The sequence below is a fragment of the Colossoma macropomum genome, unplaced genomic scaffold (genome assembly GCF_904425465.1).
Source record: "Colossoma macropomum unplaced genomic scaffold, Colossoma_macropomum, whole genome shotgun sequence".
In the NCBI taxonomy this organism is placed as follows: domain Eukaryota; kingdom Metazoa; phylum Chordata; class Actinopteri; order Characiformes; family Serrasalmidae; genus Colossoma; species Colossoma macropomum.
Genome location: NW_023494803.1, coordinates 33,167,681 through 33,188,296, shown reverse-complemented (window position 1 = coordinate 33,188,296; position 20,616 = coordinate 33,167,681). Strand labels below are relative to the sequence as shown.

The 20,616-nt window shown below is 39.8% G+C and overlaps 2 protein-coding genes across 2 annotated transcripts in view; one reads left to right on the top strand and one right to left on the bottom strand.

Annotated features, from left to right (window-relative positions):
• trappc12 (trafficking protein particle complex 12) overlaps positions 1-17,042 on the bottom strand; it is a 36,612-nt gene extending 19,570 nt beyond the window's left edge. Inside the window, exons 1-3 of the mRNA XM_036592983.1 lie at positions 16,989-17,042; positions 12,287-13,543; positions 11,145-11,261 (exon numbers count right to left, since the gene is read on the bottom strand). Coding sequence (XP_036448876.1) covers positions 11,145-11,261; positions 12,287-13,534 — 1,365 coding nt within the window. The 5' untranslated portion in view covers positions 13,535-13,543; positions 16,989-17,042. The remainder of the gene's footprint in view (positions 1-11,144; positions 11,262-12,286; positions 13,544-16,988) is intronic.
• A 139-nt stretch (positions 17,043-17,181) lies between these two features.
• eipr1 (EARP complex and GARP complex interacting protein 1) overlaps positions 17,182-20,616 on the top strand; it is a 56,851-nt gene continuing 53,416 nt past the window's right edge. The window contains exons 1-2 of the mRNA XM_036593702.1: positions 17,182-17,393; positions 17,810-17,893. Of these exons, the coding sequence (XP_036449595.1) occupies positions 17,352-17,393; positions 17,810-17,893 (126 nt within the window). The 5' untranslated portion in view covers positions 17,182-17,351. The remainder of the gene's footprint in view (positions 17,394-17,809; positions 17,894-20,616) is intronic.

Sequence of the window (20,616 nt, the reverse complement as noted above, 5' to 3'; positions counted from 1 at the left end):
GAGTCGAAAAAGCAAGCCAGCTGGCTTTAAAGTAAGAGCAATCACTGAAAGGAGTCAAGAAAAAAAAATGGGAAAAAATGAAGCCCACGGAGAGGAAAAAATAAGTGAGCAGGCTCTGTAACTCAAAAGAAAAGAAGAGAGTGGAGAAGAATCATTTGGGGATTCCATACACAGAGAAGACAGCATCCCAAAAGAGAGAGAAACAGAGGACGACACTAGAGAACTTCCCATCAGGAAGATGTTAAAGAAGAGAGAAGCAAACAGAAACCAGAGCAAAGCAGAGCTGCATTTCACTGCATTTTGAGTTCTGCTCACTGTCTGCCCTCTCTCTCTCTCTCTCTCTCTCTCTCTCTCTCTCTCTCTCTCTCTCTCTGGTGGAGATGAATGGCAGGTGCTCTGGGTTTAGCTGTGTGTAATTGAAACACTCTTCACACGTGTATGCTGTACGAGCCTCTCTAGCTCCTCTACACTGACCGTGCTGGATTGGTCTTATTATCTTGGGCTCTTCACAGGAAGAGCTTTTGGATTGCCACAGCAGCTCATGCAAAGCACCTGACCACTTAGCCTGGGGTTGGGCAATACAGAAAAAATGTAATACTTGAAGATAATTGTTACAAAATTATGGAAGAATATCAGCAAAAAAATTCTAATGAATTTTTTTTTATTTAAATTTCCCACTCATATATGAAATTTTGGGCTAAAATTGTACTATTTTAATTTGCCATTTGCTATACTAGCATTGACATGTCATTTACACAGAAATTTAGACACTTTATAACTAGCTTTATTTAAATTAAAATGTATTTCCCTAACTGCGAATTCATGCGATTATGAAATAATGGTGTCAAAATTACAATTAAAATGTAATCAATCTTATGTTATCAAACTGGTTGATTAAAAACAAGGCTGAACATTTTTTATCAACATCTTTGCATCTAATTCACCAGCTATTTTTCTAATTTTCAGTTCCACCTTCAGTTCCACCGATATCACCTCACTTGCTAATACACTATGTGAATTGTGGAGGGCTGCAGAATTAAGCTAGCTAAATGCCATTGTTAATGCTACTTACACTACATTCCCAAAAAAGGACCTACTCTACTGTTTTTACCAGCTGGCTAACATGAACTAGTTCACTATGTCACACATGCATCAGTGATTTTTGTAATATTCATTTTTAAAAAGTAAATCGGAACATTAGAGAACCCTTACTGATATCGGACGAAATATGACACAGTACGGACAACTCAGCCACTATGACTAGGTGGCTGTGTGATTTACATTTGTCTATGCGCACCAGTACAATTACAACTAAATAGTTTCATATTTTTGGTGACAGACAAGGTGGAACACATCAATATATCCACATCTGATGCGCACTATGTACAAGAAGACAGCCCTCGATGCTGGATTAATCTCTATATGTAGCCTATGGTCTACAAACAAGGACAATAGTTAGACCCAATTATTAAATCAGAAAAATCTGCCACATGTTTGATTAATGATTGATCGTGGGTCATGTATAACATGGTAATCATCATAAGTGGATATATCACTGTTTCTACAATGGCGTTTTAGGGCCACTGTTAAAGAAATAGAAGTTGTAGAAGTAGAAAAAGTAGACTTTGAGAATAAAGTCGTAATATTTTGAGAAAAGTCGTACGGTACATTTTGAGAAAAAAGTCGTGATAGTTTGAGGAAAAAAAGTCAGGATATTTTGAGAAAAAAAGTCGTAATATTTCGAGAAAAAAAACGTACTATTTCGAGAAAAAAGTTGTAGAATTAAAGTGCCATTAATACCAGGAAATATCGCAATATTGTGGCCAAAGCCTTCGCGAAGGGAAGGCAGCAACTCCTCCTGTTAAAATGAGGGGCGTTGAGGAGTTGGTGGAGTTATACTTTCATATCGATTTCACCCATAAAGAAATACTCAGTCTCCCTGTCTCTCCTGCACATCAGCACCAGACTGTATAAGAAACGGCTGAAGCGGCTGAGCAGGCAACTGTGTTTATTTAGAGTAAAGACCCAGATGGACGTTGAAGGAGAATCGCAGGCACTGACCGTCTATACGGCTATTGGTCGCTACATCTCTGTACCATTCGAAGAGGGCATGAAGTTTCACAGACAGTGAGAATGATAATCAAAATGATCGATCTACAAAGAGACAGGAGTGTGTGAAACTCCGGCACCAGTACAGCAAGTGAGACCCCAACGCATTATGGCAGCCCCCCTACAGTTAGCTCCCTTTATCCTCCAAATATTACGACTTTTTTTCTTGAAATATTACGACTTTATTCTCAAAGACCACTATTTTTATTTTTATTAACAGTGGCCCTAAAACGCCATCGTACTGTTTCACTCAGTCTTCTAACGTTAAATCGGCTGCCATGTTTTCAGATAAAGCTATTTCCGCTGAGTGTGCTGTTGGCCCTGCCGTGATGGGATGATTGACAGATTGTGAAAATCTGTGAAAATGAAAATGTATTTGGGTGGAATGCATTTTTAAAATCAATTTGCCACAAAATGAGCGCAGTGGGTGAGAATGTGTAATTGCAAACAAGAGAGGCGCTGTTTCCGAATGACCTCTTTCTAGCTTGGTGTTCTCTTTGATAATGCAATTAAATGCCTTATTAAGGAGTGCATATGCATATAAGGCAAACATTTTAATAACATTTGACACCATTATCGCATAATCTGGAAATACATTTTAATGTAAATACAGCTACTTGAAAAGTGTCCAAATATCTGTGTAAATGAAATGTCAATACTAGTGTAGCAAATGCCAAGTTAAAATGTTAAAATTGAATTTGCATTTTCATTTTGTGCCCAAGATTGCATATATGAGTTGGAAATTCAAATTCAAACATAAGAATACATCAATTTACATATTACTTTTTCATTTGAATTCTGCTACTGATACGTTTTCATACAAAATATCATCTTTCTGAGGATTGCTAATAAGTTGGAATGGAGAAAAAATTACCAGAGGAAAAAAGTTTACACTATATAAAATATGATATGACATACTATACTACAGTACTACAGTAATGATTTATTTATAAAATGAAAAATAAGTAAATAAATAAATAAAGAAATAAGAAACAAGATAATGAGCTAACATCATCAGCTTCTTGTTACTTGTTACTACTTACTGCAGTTGGACAAGCCTTACAAAACACTGGCAAAATCCTTTTTAAGCTATCAGGAATCTTTGATCTTTGTTTACAAGTGTTACATAACATGAGTTTGCAATTTAAAATTCTGCACTACCAAGCTGGACTATGCTACTCTACAGATTCATTACATTCAAAGCATAATTAATAACAAACAACTTTTCACACACAAAATACACAAATATAATTTAGAAAATGAATAACACAATGTAGGTATTTTGACAAAGAGTGAGTTTGTGAACTAATCTCTCATTAATTGACTAGAATTTCTGCAAAGCTTGTCCAACCAAACAACAATTGCTGTGAAAGGATGCATTTGTGGGAGCTGCATGGAGATCAATTGTACAATAAAAAATTGTACTGGGTAAAATGACATATTAGTGATAATAATAATCACCATATCAGCCACCCCTTCATTAACATAGATCACAATTGTCTGTTAGTCATTAAAAATGGAAATGTTTGTGGTAGGAACACTCAAAAAAATCAGCAGGTGCACACTGATCGATGACTGCACTGAAGCTGACCACAACACATCCTGATCACTTACATGTCTCTCAATTTTCATCAGCTCAGAGACCTGAAATATAGACTGCATTTATAAATAATAGAGGACTCATCACAGACGTTTGCTGATATTTCATTTTAAAAGAGAAAAAGAGCCTAGATGTCAGACTGTGACTGTACCAGTTCATTCTCTCACTGGGAATAAATGAATCAATAGCTCAGTATAATATATTTTTTACTTCATTCACATTAAATTATTCAGGCTATTTGGAAAACTGCCTGTTTGGTTCTTTACTACAGTGATGCCTAGTCCATCTGCTTCAAATCAGGAAACATTTCAGCATATGCATGCTCACATATGCGAAAATAAGCATTTAAATTAAACATCTGTATTTAGAAATGGCCTTAGATATATTTATCCAGCAGATAATACATTTGGAAATGGTTCAGCCGTTCTGTAAGCAGTTCAATCCAATACTAAAGATTTTGGAACCTCATTCATGACTAAAAGACTTTAGCTTTGAAACTGAGCTCCTGCTCGAATTTTTTTCATGGGAATCCATGACGTAACCAAACTACGTGAGTTGGTGTGAAATGATTCTATCCTAAGGACAGATGAACCAATCAGAGTCCGGAATAAAAAAAAATGCAGCCTACGGCATCTGCAACACCAAACTAGCATCCACCTGCTGACTCAGTCTCCACTGCAAATGTGACTGTGCAATTTCAAGTTACAAACGTTTGATCCCATACTTCACCACCGTTTCGCATCAGAGATTCAGCAGCGCCCGGCCTGCAATCCCAAACGCTCACGGGGAGAGGACATGAGTGTGCGCGTAGAAAAAAAACTAGAGCCTCTCTGCAGTGCAGGCTATTACGAAACAAGTTGAGGGAAAATACACACAAGACAACTCTGCAAATGAGCTTCAGCGCCAGATCAAAACGGGTGATTCCACCAAATAGTGCTGAAGATCAAAAGTTCAGCAGTTTCCCTCAGCAAAGTGAAGCACGAAAACAGGCGAACATCCGCTGCTGCCGTCCTCCAGAGAGAGTAGCCTCCAGACAAAGAGGCTTTTACTATTTTAACATTCTGTTACATAGAACTCCCCTGCTGCCGCTGTGTACCGGCATATTAAACTGAGTTTAACAGGAATTATCTCAATGACAATGATTGTAGTGCTGCACTCCTGTCTACACTCTTAAAAATAAAGGTTGCAGTGATTATGGAAATTGTTTTCCAATGCCGATACACCAGATTTCTTTAAAAAAAAATGTAGAAACTGTGAGTAAATTGTTGGATTACAGAGGAATACAACACTTACTTCTGTTACAAATGCAGTAAAATGAATAAAATGCAAATATAAACATCATAGCTCCGACATCTTGTCTGTTCAGTCACTATGACAACTTCAGCTAGGACTGAAGCTATTATCGAATAACAGTTCCTCATAATCTATCCTAAACCCAGATGAGAAAAGAGTATTACAGAAGCATTGTAACAACCCCAGTGGTTCTGTTTTCACCTTCCATTTGTACTGTTTGCCATTCTGTCGAAAAAAGAGAATATCATTGTCTTTAGGCAACTGTGACAGACAAGTTTACTATAACTAGTGTTATGACGGTACATTTATTTATATTGCAAAATGGCAGTGAGAAAGTGATTTCCCCCCCCTCTATCGCTGCGGTTCAAAAATCCTGGACACTGCAGACACAATCTCCCACCGTTCCTCCTCTCAGTATGTTAATATTAATGAAAACTCGCCTAATAAAACACTGCAGCAATGGCGGTGAATAATGAAAGAGTTAAACATGTGGCTGTTTATTAAGAGGAACAGCATTAGTGCAGCTCACACTGTTTCAAGCTTCCAATTCATCACACTTTAGTTTTGTTTTTTTTATTATTATTACATCAGTAGCTGTCTAGCTAACTAACATACAATTTTAACATCATTTTTATTGCCTACTTATTGTTTCAGCTGTGCAAGCATCATCGGTTGCTTGGTAACAGACATAAAAATTGATTATTAACCTTAACTGAGTAGTTTAGGATTTCCTAACTTAAGATAAGATTCTGTAAGATAAGATACAGTTAAGTACAAATCAATTCATCTTTAAATACTGGTTTGCAATATTGGTCAAATCTAAACATCTGTCTGATGCTGATAATTTTCTTTTAAGCAAATACCTGAATTCTGATACTAAAATGATTTTGATATAACTGTACATCTATAAAAAGGGATCTTTAGAGCGATGACATCGAAGGACCACTTTTGGTTCAATAAATAACCTTTAAATAAACCTTTAAATTAATTGAAAGGTTCTTTAGGTAACTAAAACTGGATCTTCTACACTCTCAGAAAAAAAAAGTTCAAAACTGTCACTAGGTCAGTACCCCTCTTGTCACTGATGTGGTACCATCAAGGCTACATCTCAGTACCTTTAGTCAGGGAACATTTTGTACCATAATTTCAGTAAAATTATATTTTCTAAGTTGTATTAACTCCACACACCCCACCTCGTTTTATTTTATTGATCTGTTTTAAAACATTGGGTTATGAAAAGGTACATTTATGTACTTTTCACTGAGAAAAAATTATTGAAACTTATTTTAAATATTTACTTTTAGAAACTTACTTTTTACTTAAAAAAAAAAAGCAGTATGCAAACATACCCTTCAGTATTCAGTCCATGCATGTCATATATAGAAACTAAGCTGCCAAATTGGCCCGTTTTTAACTGATTGTTTTATGATGTCGCAAAAACCAACAAATTTACAAATATCTGCCTATTCAACCTACAGGAGTTTAGCTCTGCCCATTCAAGTTACAATGAGTGTTTCAACCCATATTGCTTTTGGAATGGGGTGCAATACAGGGCAGCCAATCAGAACAGAAGTCATTTTAATATATCACTTTTAAAGACACAGCCTGGATAATCAGATGTTGGAAAATGATGGAATAAAACTGAATTATGACTGTTCGGTACATAAGCCCACAAAAAGTGATAACTGGACCTCAGAGTAATAAATACAATATAAGAAAAATGTGAAAGAGATAAGATAGAGACAGAGTGTAGACAGAATTCACCCACAGAAGGTGCCTGCAAAAATGAAGGACACAGCGCTGTGAAAATGAAGGCTGGCTATTGTTAGGCTAGTTTGATCCTGTTTGATCCCGTATACTGCAGCATTTCTGCAGGCACACCGAGTGTAATTTTGGGAACGGAGGGAGAGACATCTGTTTTGGGAGAACCCATTTCTCTTCAACAATGCTGGTTTATTCTTCCTTATCGCATTGATCCTCTCTACTCTTTCTTTTTTCTCTGGCGTCGTGCTGAGGGAATTTACAGACACAATAGTGACAATGACAGAGGCACTATCACAGGCCTAAACACAAACGAACACACGCACGTACTCAGTCAGCCACTGCAGCGTGAGTCACCCGCAGAAACCCTGCTGCAGTGAGTCTGGGCAGACTGTTCAGATATGTGTGCGCCTCTGGGGACTCCACAAGCTCAGAGAGAGCCCACAACATCCACCGGGTGCAGAAACAACAAACAGCGTGACGCAAAGAGTCAAACCCACTTATGCTTACCAGCGGATCATACATGCAAGGACAGAGAGACATCTAACATCAGAGACATCTGGATAACGCAGCCAAACGGGATTCACACACATCAGCTCACGGCATATACTGCTTATGCAATGGCTGGCTGGCTGACTAAATAAATAAATAAAAATAACTCTAAATAAATAAAAAGATGAATAAAAAATAAATAAATACATTCTTTGTATGCCTGTGTAAATGTGTCACTGGTATGGGGGAGTGTGGGGGGCTAGAAAAGAAGGAAAGAAAGAAAGAAAGAAAGACAGAAAGAGCAAAAGAGCGAAAGGAAGAGCGAAAGAAAGAGCGAAAGAAAGAGCGAAAGAAAGAAAGAAAGAAAGAAAGAGAGCGAAAGAAAGAAAGAAAGAAAGAAAGAAATGGTTGGACGGATGGACAGACAGACGGAAGGAAGGAAGGCAGAGGGAAGGAAGGAAGGAAAGCAGAAGGAAGAACAAGACTGTTTGGTAATGAACCTCAGTGATAAAGTCTCAGTGAAAACATAAGTGATAAAGATATATGACTTAGTAATGGGTAACCAAATTTATATTTGAAATTGATTAAATAAAAATGTTAAAATTTCTGTATTATTACCGCAAGCGTGTTGCCATGGACACATTGCGGAGGATGTGACTGAGAAGTAGCGAGGCTTTTTTGCTAACTTGGCTAACTACTACTTGTGTTAGCTAGATCCAGAAGCAATAAAAATATATTTATCTGACAAACTAACATGTTGGCACATCGTCCACTGAGGAGTAAATACCTCATATAAAGAAGACGACGAGTCCTCATCAGCGTCCAACGCTGTACCGGTTAGCAGCAGTGTTCAGTGTATTTGACTGTGTGCAGTAATATTTTTGTGTTTCTGATGTTTTTTTGTACTTACCACCACTGATATCAGCTAAAAAGTAAACATATGGGCCCTACATTCATTTAGGCCAATGTTAATTTTGCTTTGTCCTTTTATGGCTTTTTTCCCTGCAGTTAACTGAGTATGTTCATTAACTTTCATGGTCACTTAAATATCAAATTCGGTCAGAAATAAAACCCTAAGTCACACAGAGACAAAAGCTAGAAAAAACCAACTGTGTTGCCTGATCAGGATCATATGGATATTTTAGACTGCGTGGTGACTGACAGCATTGTAGCCATGGTAAACAAACAGTCTCAGGACAGCAGGCTTTGGAGTTCATCATAACACCAAAACTGGGCTTTGAATTGGATTACAAAGATAATGTTATGTTCAATTGGCAGTTTCCAGTGTTAAAGGCTAACCATGTAGCATTTCCTACGTAATATCATGGGTGATAAATCATCCAAATAACATAAACACTCTTACTGTTTAATAAATAATAAAGGAGAAATCAAATAAAATTAGAAAGTGCATAACTGCTTTTAAAATGCACAAAAACGTCAGCTACGTTTACGTCAGACTCTTCCAACACAGCCCCACCAAAATCAAAGCCAACAGAAGAAGCATAAAATGTTAATCTCCCAGTCAACATGACTGACATTGTTTTATTTGATGACAAATTTTAAATTCACCCTAAAGCTACCAGCAAAAAATGGATTATGGAAATAAGCTGACAGCCCCTTTAAGGTGACAGCGGGTGCAGATAATACAGAAATAAGCAACCTGTAGAGGACATGATCAATTCATTGATTTGTATACTGAGGTTAGTAACCAGATTAACAAGATTTGTGTAACAGCATCAGGGCAGGTACTATAGCCCATAATGGAGTCATGGTATTGATGACTGTGACCTTTGTGTCCTGAGAACTGCATGATGGGCTTCTCTTGCTATCAGTGTAGTCCCTACTGCTCTTTCACGAAACTGGTACAGACAATAGATAAGAGCAGATAACAATTCTAACAGGTAATAGAGTTCTTTGTCTAATAGTTTTAAATGGTGCTAAAACACAGGGTGCATGCAGGTAAAGCGAACACAGTTAAGCCTTTTGATGTCTCTCAGCGGCACTGTGGAAAGCCGAGGAAAATTGTTTTCCATGAAGCAGCTAATTGGGTATTAGAGTGACTTTTTGGAAGAAAATGCGCAATTCAAAGAAGGCCAAGTGTTACATGAATAATTTCACTATCACTAAAAAAGCTGTATATGAAGCTATTAAACTGTTTGATTTTGATATTTATTTACTGCAGCATCACATTAACCTTTTTGAATCTTTGAAAAATACCCAGAATAGCTAAGTTGTTCTACTTTATTTGAACTGACCCTATACAGTATTGCATAATTTAATACCCATGAGCAAAGCAAGTAACAAAATAATCGCCCCCCCTCTTTCATTTGCTCGTGGGCCTGTTGTGCCTACACACTGATTTAATGCACGCTGAAAGAGAGGAGGTCGAGCCATTGCAGAGTTTAATGTGCTCTTCAGTGGAAGGAAGCAAAAAGCGAAGAGTTCTTCAGCACAACTCCTCGAAAGATCCATCCAAAGAAATGGCTATTTGGGTTTTTAGGAACAGCACAAAAAAGGCACTGGTGCACTGACCCTGAACTGGCTCTTGGTGCAGGGAGATATTTCTCCGTTGTAACAGTTTCAGTGGGCTGAGGTAAACGCCTGGCCTGCAACGTCTTGAGCTGAGGCTATAAAATGGAGGATAGGCAGGATTAGCCTGTACTGCCCCAGTGGGCATGCTGCAGGGAGGCAAGCACATCAGCAGAACGGCTCGCTCTTATCTGCCTTGCTCGGAGTCTTTCGCACACACATATTGCACACACATACACACAGTGGGCCTGCAGGCTGCACCTACATCCTCAACACTTAAAAATAGGCTGCACACATACACATACTTTCTGTGTATCCTTGTCTATCATTGAAGGGCATGGGCACAGCGGGAAAGGCTGAGCGTTTTAGGCCTGCATGTGTGTGTCTGACATTTCTGCTCTAAGGCGGCTCAGTGATGCAGTGAGCTAAAGCCCCTCAGGCTACAGCTGGGACTACATCCTGCCCTGCCCAACGCTGACAAACACATACATACAACGCTACTGCAACAAAGCAGCACTTCTCTGGGTAACACATGCACACAGTCTGTCGCTGCTCCATCACAGCTATAACAGGTCTTCTTTGTCTTATATACCGCAGAGAAAAATCTAACAGTCACTAACATGATTAAGCTGTACAACGGGCACAGAGAAGTTCGGGGTTTTCTAGGAATCCCACAGATTTTTCCAAATTTCTGAATAGTTAAATGGTTAAGATGTAAACAAAGTCATTCAGAGTGGTTTGGCTATGAAAGGCGCTGTTCTCCTCTAACAGAGTCACAGTAGCTCACAGTGGTGGTGATCTGAATCGCTTAATGCCTCCAAAAGCTACCACCCAGAAAGCTATTACATGAAATGGTCACAAATGCTTTGCCTGATGCCCAAGACATTGTTTTCGCAAGTGTTGTGATAATCCTTTGGTCAAAAATGTGTTTTTTAAAATCTCTTCATGGCAGAGAGGTACATGGAGCATCTCCTAAGGCAAAACGAGGCTTGCATTGTTTGATTTACTGCTGTCTCATTCCTTTAAACATTACATATAAAACTCAAAAGACAAGTGTAGGTTCACTAGCCATTTTGAAAAGTAAATAAAATGGCAGTATTTCCCTGTTAGCCATCAACACTCCTGGTTCTTTTCACCATCCTTGTGAAGAAATCTGAGTTGATAAGTTTCTCTACAATGAACCATTTCATGGCAAACCCCTCTGAATGAATTTGTGTTCATCTCAACCAGTGAACTATGTAGAAATTTTTAACAATTGGCGGAATTCCCATTCAAAGTAATTCATTCAAGATTTCAAAAGAATCTGAAACTGGAAGCACATGCCAAATTCTGCAGAAGAAGGACAATAATGATGACTCACAATTAGCTGATTTAGACCCAGGAAGTTCTGCTCCACAGAGTTGGCTGTAAGAACCTGCCGCTTCATTGCTGCCTGGTCTCCAAGGAAACGCAACATCAGGTCCTTCACTGCATCACCCTGCAACATAAGGAGATGGTGTCTGCACATTCTGCTTTCTTTCATGCTTTCTCTGATGCTTTAATCAATTATTACATTATACTTCACAATAGTGGTGGCCCCAAAATTCATAAATTGCATCTAATTGGACTAACAGGGAATTCTAACAATCCATTATAGAACAGAACTGTACTGTCCTTTTTTCACCTCATTATGGCTACAGATGGCACCACTGTTTCCTTTATGATGCAGATATGATATTCCTTGAGTATCGGAAGATACCATTCCATTAGTTCTTCTTGAAGAAAATGCTAAGCTTTCAAATGAGTTGTTTGTAACTGAAGTTCATCACGTAGGATAGGCATCTAAAAGTAGGCTGTTATACTCAAACTACTCAAACATTACCACCCCCACAGAAAGAACTACACAGCTAACACCACCACATCACACAGCGTGATTATATGCTAATTCAGGACAGATTTGTTACAGGATGGGATGTGATTTATAATTTTTTCCTTCAAAATGTGATCCAGCATTTTCTGCTGATGTTGACCTTATACGAATGCCATCTGTTAGCACTGCTTTACATTAATAAACTGATTAGCCTCAATTTAGAGAATTTTCCTCTTACCCACCTGTTCCCCACATTAATGAACAAAAGTACAGACAAAATAGAGGCTTCAAGATGGCTGCTGCAACTGTTCTCATGAACAGTATCATGAACTCTCTCTAACATATCATGAATTCTCTCGGTCATTTTTTTATTCTCATATTGCAGAACCAGGAAATGTCTGAATACCCCCACCAGAGGGCAGTGTAGAACTTGCGTCTTACATTTTAGTTAATGCTTCTTAACTGTTTACTGTTTATCAAAATTAAAACTAAAGAAGCAAACTTCAGAGACCAAACATGGCTGATCTCCTATATTTTGGGAAAACTATGTAGAGTTTTTTGACCAAATTTTTGTTTTAAGCTACAATAATGAGTAAATGTATTTTCGATGAAAAATTTGAAAGAGAAATTATGCACAACAAAAACATACTGACCTGCAAATTGTCAAACTTGAGTCCAGGCATGGACAAGCGGTCTCTCTCCACATACACAGGGTTGACCTGCTGAGTAGCCACAGAGATGAGCACTCTCCTCGTCTCCTCGGAGGGCAGCCAGGCATCGTAGCGCTTGTCTACCTCGCTCAAACTCAGAGCACTGGCGAACGGGTCATCGCTGCCTGAGAAGACCGCTTGGAGCGTAGTCATGGTTGCTGCAGGTTCTGCTGGGCCAGCCATGGGCTTTGGGGTGCTGTCCTGAGGACCGATGCTGAAGAAAGCACTAGGGGTCCCGCCATCCTGATGCTCAGCAGATGGAACAGCACTTGAGCCAGAGGAAAGCTGACGCTCAGCAGGTGTAACAGCCTTCGGTGACTCTGCATTAGGGTTGCTGACCGAAATGAAAGAAGAGGATGTGGTGAAAGAGTCAAAGAAGTCTGAGGCTGGGTTGACCGTGCCATTGTCAGTGAAGAACTTGCTGAGGCTGGGGCTAGGCTGACACACCAGAGGGGCTAGTTTACTGGGGGTTTCATTAGTGCCACTACTAAAACTTGGTGATTTGACAAGAGTGGGCTGGAAGCCATCAGGTACTAGAGTTTTGGGCTGCATGCCTTGGGAGAAAATAGTGCACACTGGGATAGGTTCCTCTTTAGCAGTAGCCTTGGCCACCTCAACTTTCACCTCCTGGCCTTTAGGGCTATCAGGGGTGGGGGTGCCAGCAGCAGCCTGGGTGTCTGTGACCATGTCCTTTGTGAGGTCCTTTTCTTTCTCCTCTGCTTCTTCTTTTTCTACTAAAGATGTAGAAGACTCCACAGGTTCCACACTAGCATCAGGTGTACCCTGTTCAGTTACAGCCTCTGTCTTCTCCTCTTTCACCTCCTCCTCCTCTTTTTCCTCTTCAGGTTCTTTGGAATCAAGGGATTCCTTGTCTTCTCCTTGCTCCAAAAGGGAGTCGATAGGGACATCATCCTCTTCACTGTTAGGGGAGTCAGATATCATGACACTCTCCATCATTTGATCATTGAGCTTGTCCATCATGCTCCCTGATGCAGCGCTGTCATCCTGGGGGGAAATGAAGGCGTCTGCATCCAGGTCAATGCTCTCCTCTGGGAACAAAACGTCTGTAGTGTTGGGCTGGCTGCTGATGGCGGCAGCTTCTAAAGGGGCATGGGCCTCGGGCTCTTCATTCCCTACTCCTGCTATATCCAGAGTCAAAGGCCTTTGAGCTGCATCCTCACTGCTATCCATGGCTCTTTCCTGTCAGAGTGAGAGGTATTTAGGGACCTCAAAATTTTATTCACATGGAGAAATATCAGCTTCCCCACCAGATAAAACATACATCCCAAGTTTAAATATCTCCTGCAACATGCACTGCTACAGGTTCTTCAACATGATATGAGTCATACAGCAGCATGATCTGTGACATTTGAATTGCCATGCATGATATATTTCAAATCAGACACTCCCATTTGTGATGGCATGACTAGAAATACACTTATATGGACAAAAGTATTGGGACACCTACAGTTTTTATGACATTCCATTCTAAATCCACAGGCATCAATTTGGAGTTAGTCCCTTTTTTGCAGTTATAACAGCTTCCACTCTTCTGGGAAGCTTTCTACAAGATTTTGAAGTGTGTCTGTGGAACTTTTTGCCCATTCATTCAGAAGAGCATTTGTGAGGTCAGACATTTCGTGTTGGACGAGAGGGCCTGGCCCACATTCTCTGTTCTAGTTCATCCCAAAGGTGTTTAATGGGGTTGAAGTCAGGGCTCTGTGTGGCCCAGTCAAGTTCTTCCACACCAAATTCACCCAACCATGCCTTTATGGACCTTTCTTTGTGCTTTGCTTTGCATTAAGATTGACCTCACTGGAACTAAGGGGTCTAAGGCCAACTCCTGAAGAACAACCCCACAGTATTATCCCTTCTCCACCAAACTTTACATTTGGCACAATGCAGTCAGGCAGGTAACGTTCTTTTGGCATTCGCCAAATCCAGACTCATCCAAAAAGAAAGCATGGATTGGCACTTCACAGAATATGTTTCCACTGCTCCAGAGTCTAGTGGCGATGTGCTTTAAATCACTTCATTCGACGCCTGCCATTGTACTTGGTAATGTAAGGCTTGCATGCAGCTGCTTGGCCATGGAAACCCATGCTACAAAGCTCCCAGTGCACAGTTTTTTCGATTATGTTAATGCCAGAGGAGGTTTGGAACTCAGCAGAGCACTGGTGACTTTTATGCACTAGGCACCTCAGCACTCAGCGATCCCGCTCTGTACCTTTATGTGGTCTGTCACTTCATGGCTGAGTTGACGTGGTTCCTGAACACTTCCACTTTTCAATAATGCCACTCACAGTTGATTGCAGAATATATAGGGGGGAAGAAATTTCGCATACTGAGTTGTTGCAATGGTTACAGTAGCATGGTCAAATTCAGTGAGCTCTTTAGAACAACCCATTCTTTCACAATTGTTTGTGAAGGCAGACTGCATGGCTAGGTGCTTGATTTTTGTTGGGATTGAATGAAACACCTGAATTCAATGATTAAGAGATATGTCCCAATATTTTTGTCCATATTGTGTATATTAAATACCTAGCAAGCCAGTATAGAGTATACTGATTTGCAACTTACCTCTTAAATTAGGTTGGCTAAGCCCATGTTTCCCAACACAAGTTCTGTCCCTCATTTTCAACAGCGGGTTTTGTATTTTCCTGGTGTACCACAACCGATTTAGCTCAAGAAGGACTTGAAAAATATCTGATGATATGACTCAGGCCCCATTCACACCTCGCACTAACATATGTCTTGGGTGATCCGATCATGAGTGGGCAGCGCAAAGTATAGATGTGATCTGATCACTCAAACCACCATCAGAGATAGTCAGGGACGCATTTGTAAATTGCAAATAACATTTGCAGTGTGAACACCAAAGCAGCTGAATGTGTCCATTAGAAGAAGCAAACAACAGCCTTAAACCACTGCATCATCGCACCAGAGACGACAGGAGCTACGTAGCTTCTTTCATTATCTCAATTATTGTTTATTATGAGTTAGGAGTCTAACCTAAGTAACACCAATATGGAAACTGTTGGCTGATGTCAATGTCTGATACGCCTCAAGTACATATCACTTCATGATATTTATTTGGATTGGCATTACAGATAAATATATATCTTATTTTTGTACGGTTACAAATGCAGAAAAATGAATTAAATGCAGCAATTTTAGCACAGCAGCCCAGCATCACCTAAATGTTCTGCTGGAGTAAATACATCATCAAATATCAGTTTAAAAAATCTGTCAGATCTAAATATCTGTCTGAAGCAGAGAGAATTTGTTAAGCAGCTATATGTAGTTACCGATATGATTCTGATATTAATTTAAACACTTAAAACAGTCCTTAAATGTACATAAAAAAAACTCAAAAAATGCGATCATAAGTGGTCACTGGAGACCCACTTGAGATCTATGGAAATGCCAGGTGTAAATGGCTATACATCTCAATGTCCATTTATGATATAAGCTATGAAAAGAGCCAGGTATGAACAGGATCAGGAAAAATACAAATATGCAGTACACATGGACTAGAGTTGAGAGATTTCACAATAAAGCACTGTGCAAAAATGCATCAGTCATAATCAACTCTAAAGCTGACTATAATTCTCACTAGCTCCAACAATTACTGTGTTGCTTCATAAAACACCCTCGAACAGTGCAATATCTACTCATGATCCACTCTGCTAGGAACACTGACGTTGACGAGTTTAAGAGTGCCACCAACCCTGCAAGTCCACAGTAAAGGCAAAACTACAGATTGTAGTCATGCAAAATTGGCCTCTGTTTGAGTTTCTGACCACAGGACCACTGCTGACCAGACATTATTTGGGTGGTGCATCATTCTGAGCACAGCAATGATACTGATGGTCGTGGCATGGTAGGGTGAGTGTGGTGTCTAGTCTCTACGCACTGGGTAGGTCATGACATAAAGGCAGCTCAGTTTACATGTTTTATAAGACTGAATCTAAAACCACCCCCTATTCCTTATATTGTGCACTACTTACTTTTGAAATAAAAGCCTCTCCATTCAAAGACTGCATAATTTTCACTACCACCACATCAGTGTTACTGCAGTGCTGAGAATGTTCCACCAACCAAATAATACCTGCTCTGTGGTGATCCTGACCATTGAAGGACATGGCAAAAGGGGGCTAACAAAGTATGCCAAGGAACAGAGTGAAGAAACACGGAGGTGGTTTTACTGTTATGGCTGGCCGGTGTATATGTAAAGTAACGACAAAGCTAATCTTAAATTGCTCCCTACTCCCTATATAGTGCACTTCGTAGATCATGTAATGAAATAATAAGGACTTCTACAACCAAACAGTGTCATTAGTGCATTATACGTAAAATAAAGATGTAGCTAAACCATCTGTTGAACCCTAATTACTCCCTACTGTATACGTAGGTGACCAAATAAGTCATGAAATAGTGACTTATACTTCCAAACAATACACTGTATGTACATTCGGGAGCCATTCGGGATTCAGCCTAAACTACCCCGCTAGCTAATTCAGTAGCAGGCGGCTAGCCAGGCAGCGCATCGCAGAGAATACGCTTCAGAAAAATGAACCACCACATTTGAACTCATCGTGGAGACATAATAGTAAAAATAAGGCTTTAAGTGCGACATGCTTACCTTCGCTTCCACCTCCGGCAGGATGACAGGGAGACAACACGCGCATGCGCAGGGAGCAGCTGTACGGTGCGCGAGAAGGCTCACGGGCCGTGGTGAGGTGTTCGTCAGCATTCTCGAAGCAGATACGCTTTTCTAGCCGTACGCTTTCCGTTCTAACGGCGGTCGAATACGCGATTCCTTCCTACGCTATTTCCGTACATGATTTCTTTTTACTCTCGCGGAACTTGACGGTAAGGTAGTGTTGCTAGGCAAAGCAGCTTTGAATTTGGTTCTTAAAATTGAATGAGCTGTAAGGAGCTGCAATAAAGTCACCATTAAACATAAGCTGGAGTGATATTGCTGGTGGACGGGACGTTTGGCAACATGGAGGATGATGCTCCAGTCATTTATGGCCTTGAGTTTCAGGTACAGTAGCTCTGTTTACCACCTTTGTCATTCGTGTACACACAAAATAAACGTGCGTTGTGTGACATCCATGCTTTTAAAAAGGTTACTTTCCATAAATATTCTGGTCTGCGTTGATAAAATCACATCTCAAGGGCAAAACAGAGCCGTGGTACATGTGTTAAGATAAACACCAGAGGTGGCTTTCTGTAGCCATGATCTATACATCTGTATTTACTAAAGGCAGAAAGCATCACAACATTGTCATAGGAGTATCTGCAGTTACTGTCACTGTCAGACATTGTCATTAAGGTGCATAGGGTTGTTGATATTTCTTCCTTTTAGTGTTTGTTATTGTGCACCATGTCTGTCCATTCTGTTCAGCAGCCTCACATCTTCATACATCTAATATGCCTCTTTTCCTCCTTGTGTTTTAGGCCCGTGCTTTGACTGCACAGACGGCTGAAACTGATGCTATAAGGTTTTTAGTGGGCACTCAGTCCCTCAAATTTGATAATCAGGTGAGCAAATACATTATCATGTTTGAAAAGAAAAAACAAGTCAGTCTTAAAATCATTTTGAAATTTTAGCCAGTCTGGACCAGGGCCATTTTGTGCATACAGTTCAGGCCTAGGACAAGACTTACAATGCTTCAGGTTTGGATGTAATTTTCCAGATATGTGTAGGTCTAGGGTTGGGTTTGTATTATCAGGAGAATGATATCTAGTGTAACGAAAAGGATGTTTATGTTCAAATTGTTTGACAACAATTTTTTGTATTATGTTTCAGTATATTACATATGTTCTATGTAAAGAAAAACAGCTATTAAACAGCTAAATGCTAACATCTTGCTATATCAGCACCGCTCAGTGAAATTTAACGTTTGGGTAGCGCTGTCGCCTCACAGCAAGAAGGGCATGGGTTCAAGTCCCCAGCAGGGCATCTAGGGTCCTTTCTGTGTGGAGTTTGCGTGTTCTCCCCGTGCCTGCATGGGTTTCCCTCTACAGTCCAAAGACATGCAGTCAGGCCAATTGCACACGCTAAAATGACCCTAGATGTGAATGTGTGTGTGTGTGTGTGTGTGTGTGTGTGTTTTTTTTGACTGTGTGTCTGCCTTGTGATGGACTGGTGACCTGTCCAGGGTGTTTCCTGCCTTCCACCCAATGACCCCTGGGCATAGGCTCCAGCACCCCCGTGACCTAGAAGGATAAGCAACTTAGATAATGTGTGTGTGTGTATGTGTGTGTGTGTGTATGTGTGTGTGTGTGTGTTTAAGGCCTAATAAAAACCCTGGATTAGACTGTCTTACTTATTGAATCTGAAAAAACTTTTTATAAGCAATTTGAAAAATGTAATAGAACATTATCACAGGTCTTTGTTCACTACGAGTCCACAGATCAGCTAGCCTCAGGCATCACCTTTCCCAGATGTCAAAAAAATAATAATTTTGCTAAATTATTAAGGATTTCCTGGTATTTGCTATATATTTATCGAACTACTTTAATGAATTAAGCTTTTCATACATTACTATACATTCATGGATGATTCTGTCACCCAACCCACAGGACTACAGGTTTAGAGTCAGCCTTTAGTTTCCTAGAGCTGCTGGGAGCTTTACATTAATGAGGAACTCGATGGTGCAGAAAATAGTATAGACCTATTGGTTCATTATACAAGCTTCCTTTTTTATTGTAACATTAGGCATTGCTGAAAGTGTGCTTTTCTTCTGTCAGCAGGAGACTTCCCCAGTAGCCTGATATTTGTTGAGTTGATGTATTGGAGTAACTATAAGGATGCTGTTATAAAAATCCTGGACTCACTCTATTCTCCCTCTGATCTGATCCCTGAATCCCTCTGCTTGAGTCCAGCACTTCCATCATATCTAGCCCCAGGTTCAGACAGCTGCCCTCTCAATCTCATTTACCTGCTAGTAGCAATTACAGCTCTCTAGAGGACCTGTTCATTTTTGAGGCTTTTGGAAAAGCCGAATAATACTAGCCTGAGGGTGAGTGTGTGGGTCTGTTTGCGCGTGTGCCTCCATGTATGTGTGCAAGATGGAGAAAAATAACTTTGTCAGGGCCCCTGTGTTGTGCAGATTGTCTCCTGGTGTTCTTGTGTTTCTTGCTTATTGCATTTTAATTCAGTGTTGTGAGTGCTGCATGGTTTCATGCAGTGAGTGTTCTGTCTTTCTTATTGTCTATTATTGACACAATTGACAGGATCAGAGTGCGCAAGCAGAAAAAGCTAAGATATGCTGCAGATTTAAGAGGGATTTAAGAGGATGCTCCTCATCATCTCAAACCTGGAGGTGAAATGCCCTGCAGCGTTTATTTGAATTTCTCAACTGCAGTCTGATCATTAAACTGGTCTACATGTCTACATACAACACACTTTCAGAATACTAGTCCTAATTTTTTAGCATTTGTTTAAGTTGGTTACTTTTTGGCCCAAATTATTTTCTGCTCATTAGAAAAGTAAAACCTTGGAACTTGGAAAATACAAATCAGGAATAACAATGTTTTTAAAGAGGAAAATAATGACACCATGTAGCATCTTCACATCTTCAGTGGTCAGTTTCTATCTGTTGCAAAGACACCGGAGCTCTGCATTTGTAATGTTAACAATAGTGAAACTGTAGCAGTTACATTTAAACATACAAAATAAATCGTATGCATCGTATGACTGCGTATTTAAATACTGTGTAATCTGTTTTACTCCTCAAAGCAGTAATGCAAGCCAATTTTTTTTCTTTTTATCTGTGAGTAGTGTTTTCTTCTTGAATTTCACATTTTTAGCCAGTATCTGCACAATTGTCTGTATAAGGGCTGCCCAAAGTGGGATCCACCAGAGTGGATATTTTATTTGGCCCACCAGAAAGTTACCCTAACCCCACTCCCTTACCCAATGAGATACATGAGAGAACAAGTATACTATGTATAACTTACTCTAAATTATTACTGTCATTTTAAAATTATATTTAATGTTTTAAAAAATTTAATTCATAACCTACTAACCATCTTTATTTGTATACTGTCTTTTTGGCCCTCTGTCCACTACTGTATTAACTGTACTTTTGTGAAAACCTTTGGGCACGTTCCAGCGGCCAGAAGAATTCTATCAGTTAATAATCTTATCGGTTACTATATCTTAGCATGATGATTCATCGCCTCTATTAGCCCGAAGCAGACAACCTCTCTCTCTACTCTTGCACCTGCACTTTTGGTTTTGGACTGGCTATAAGAAT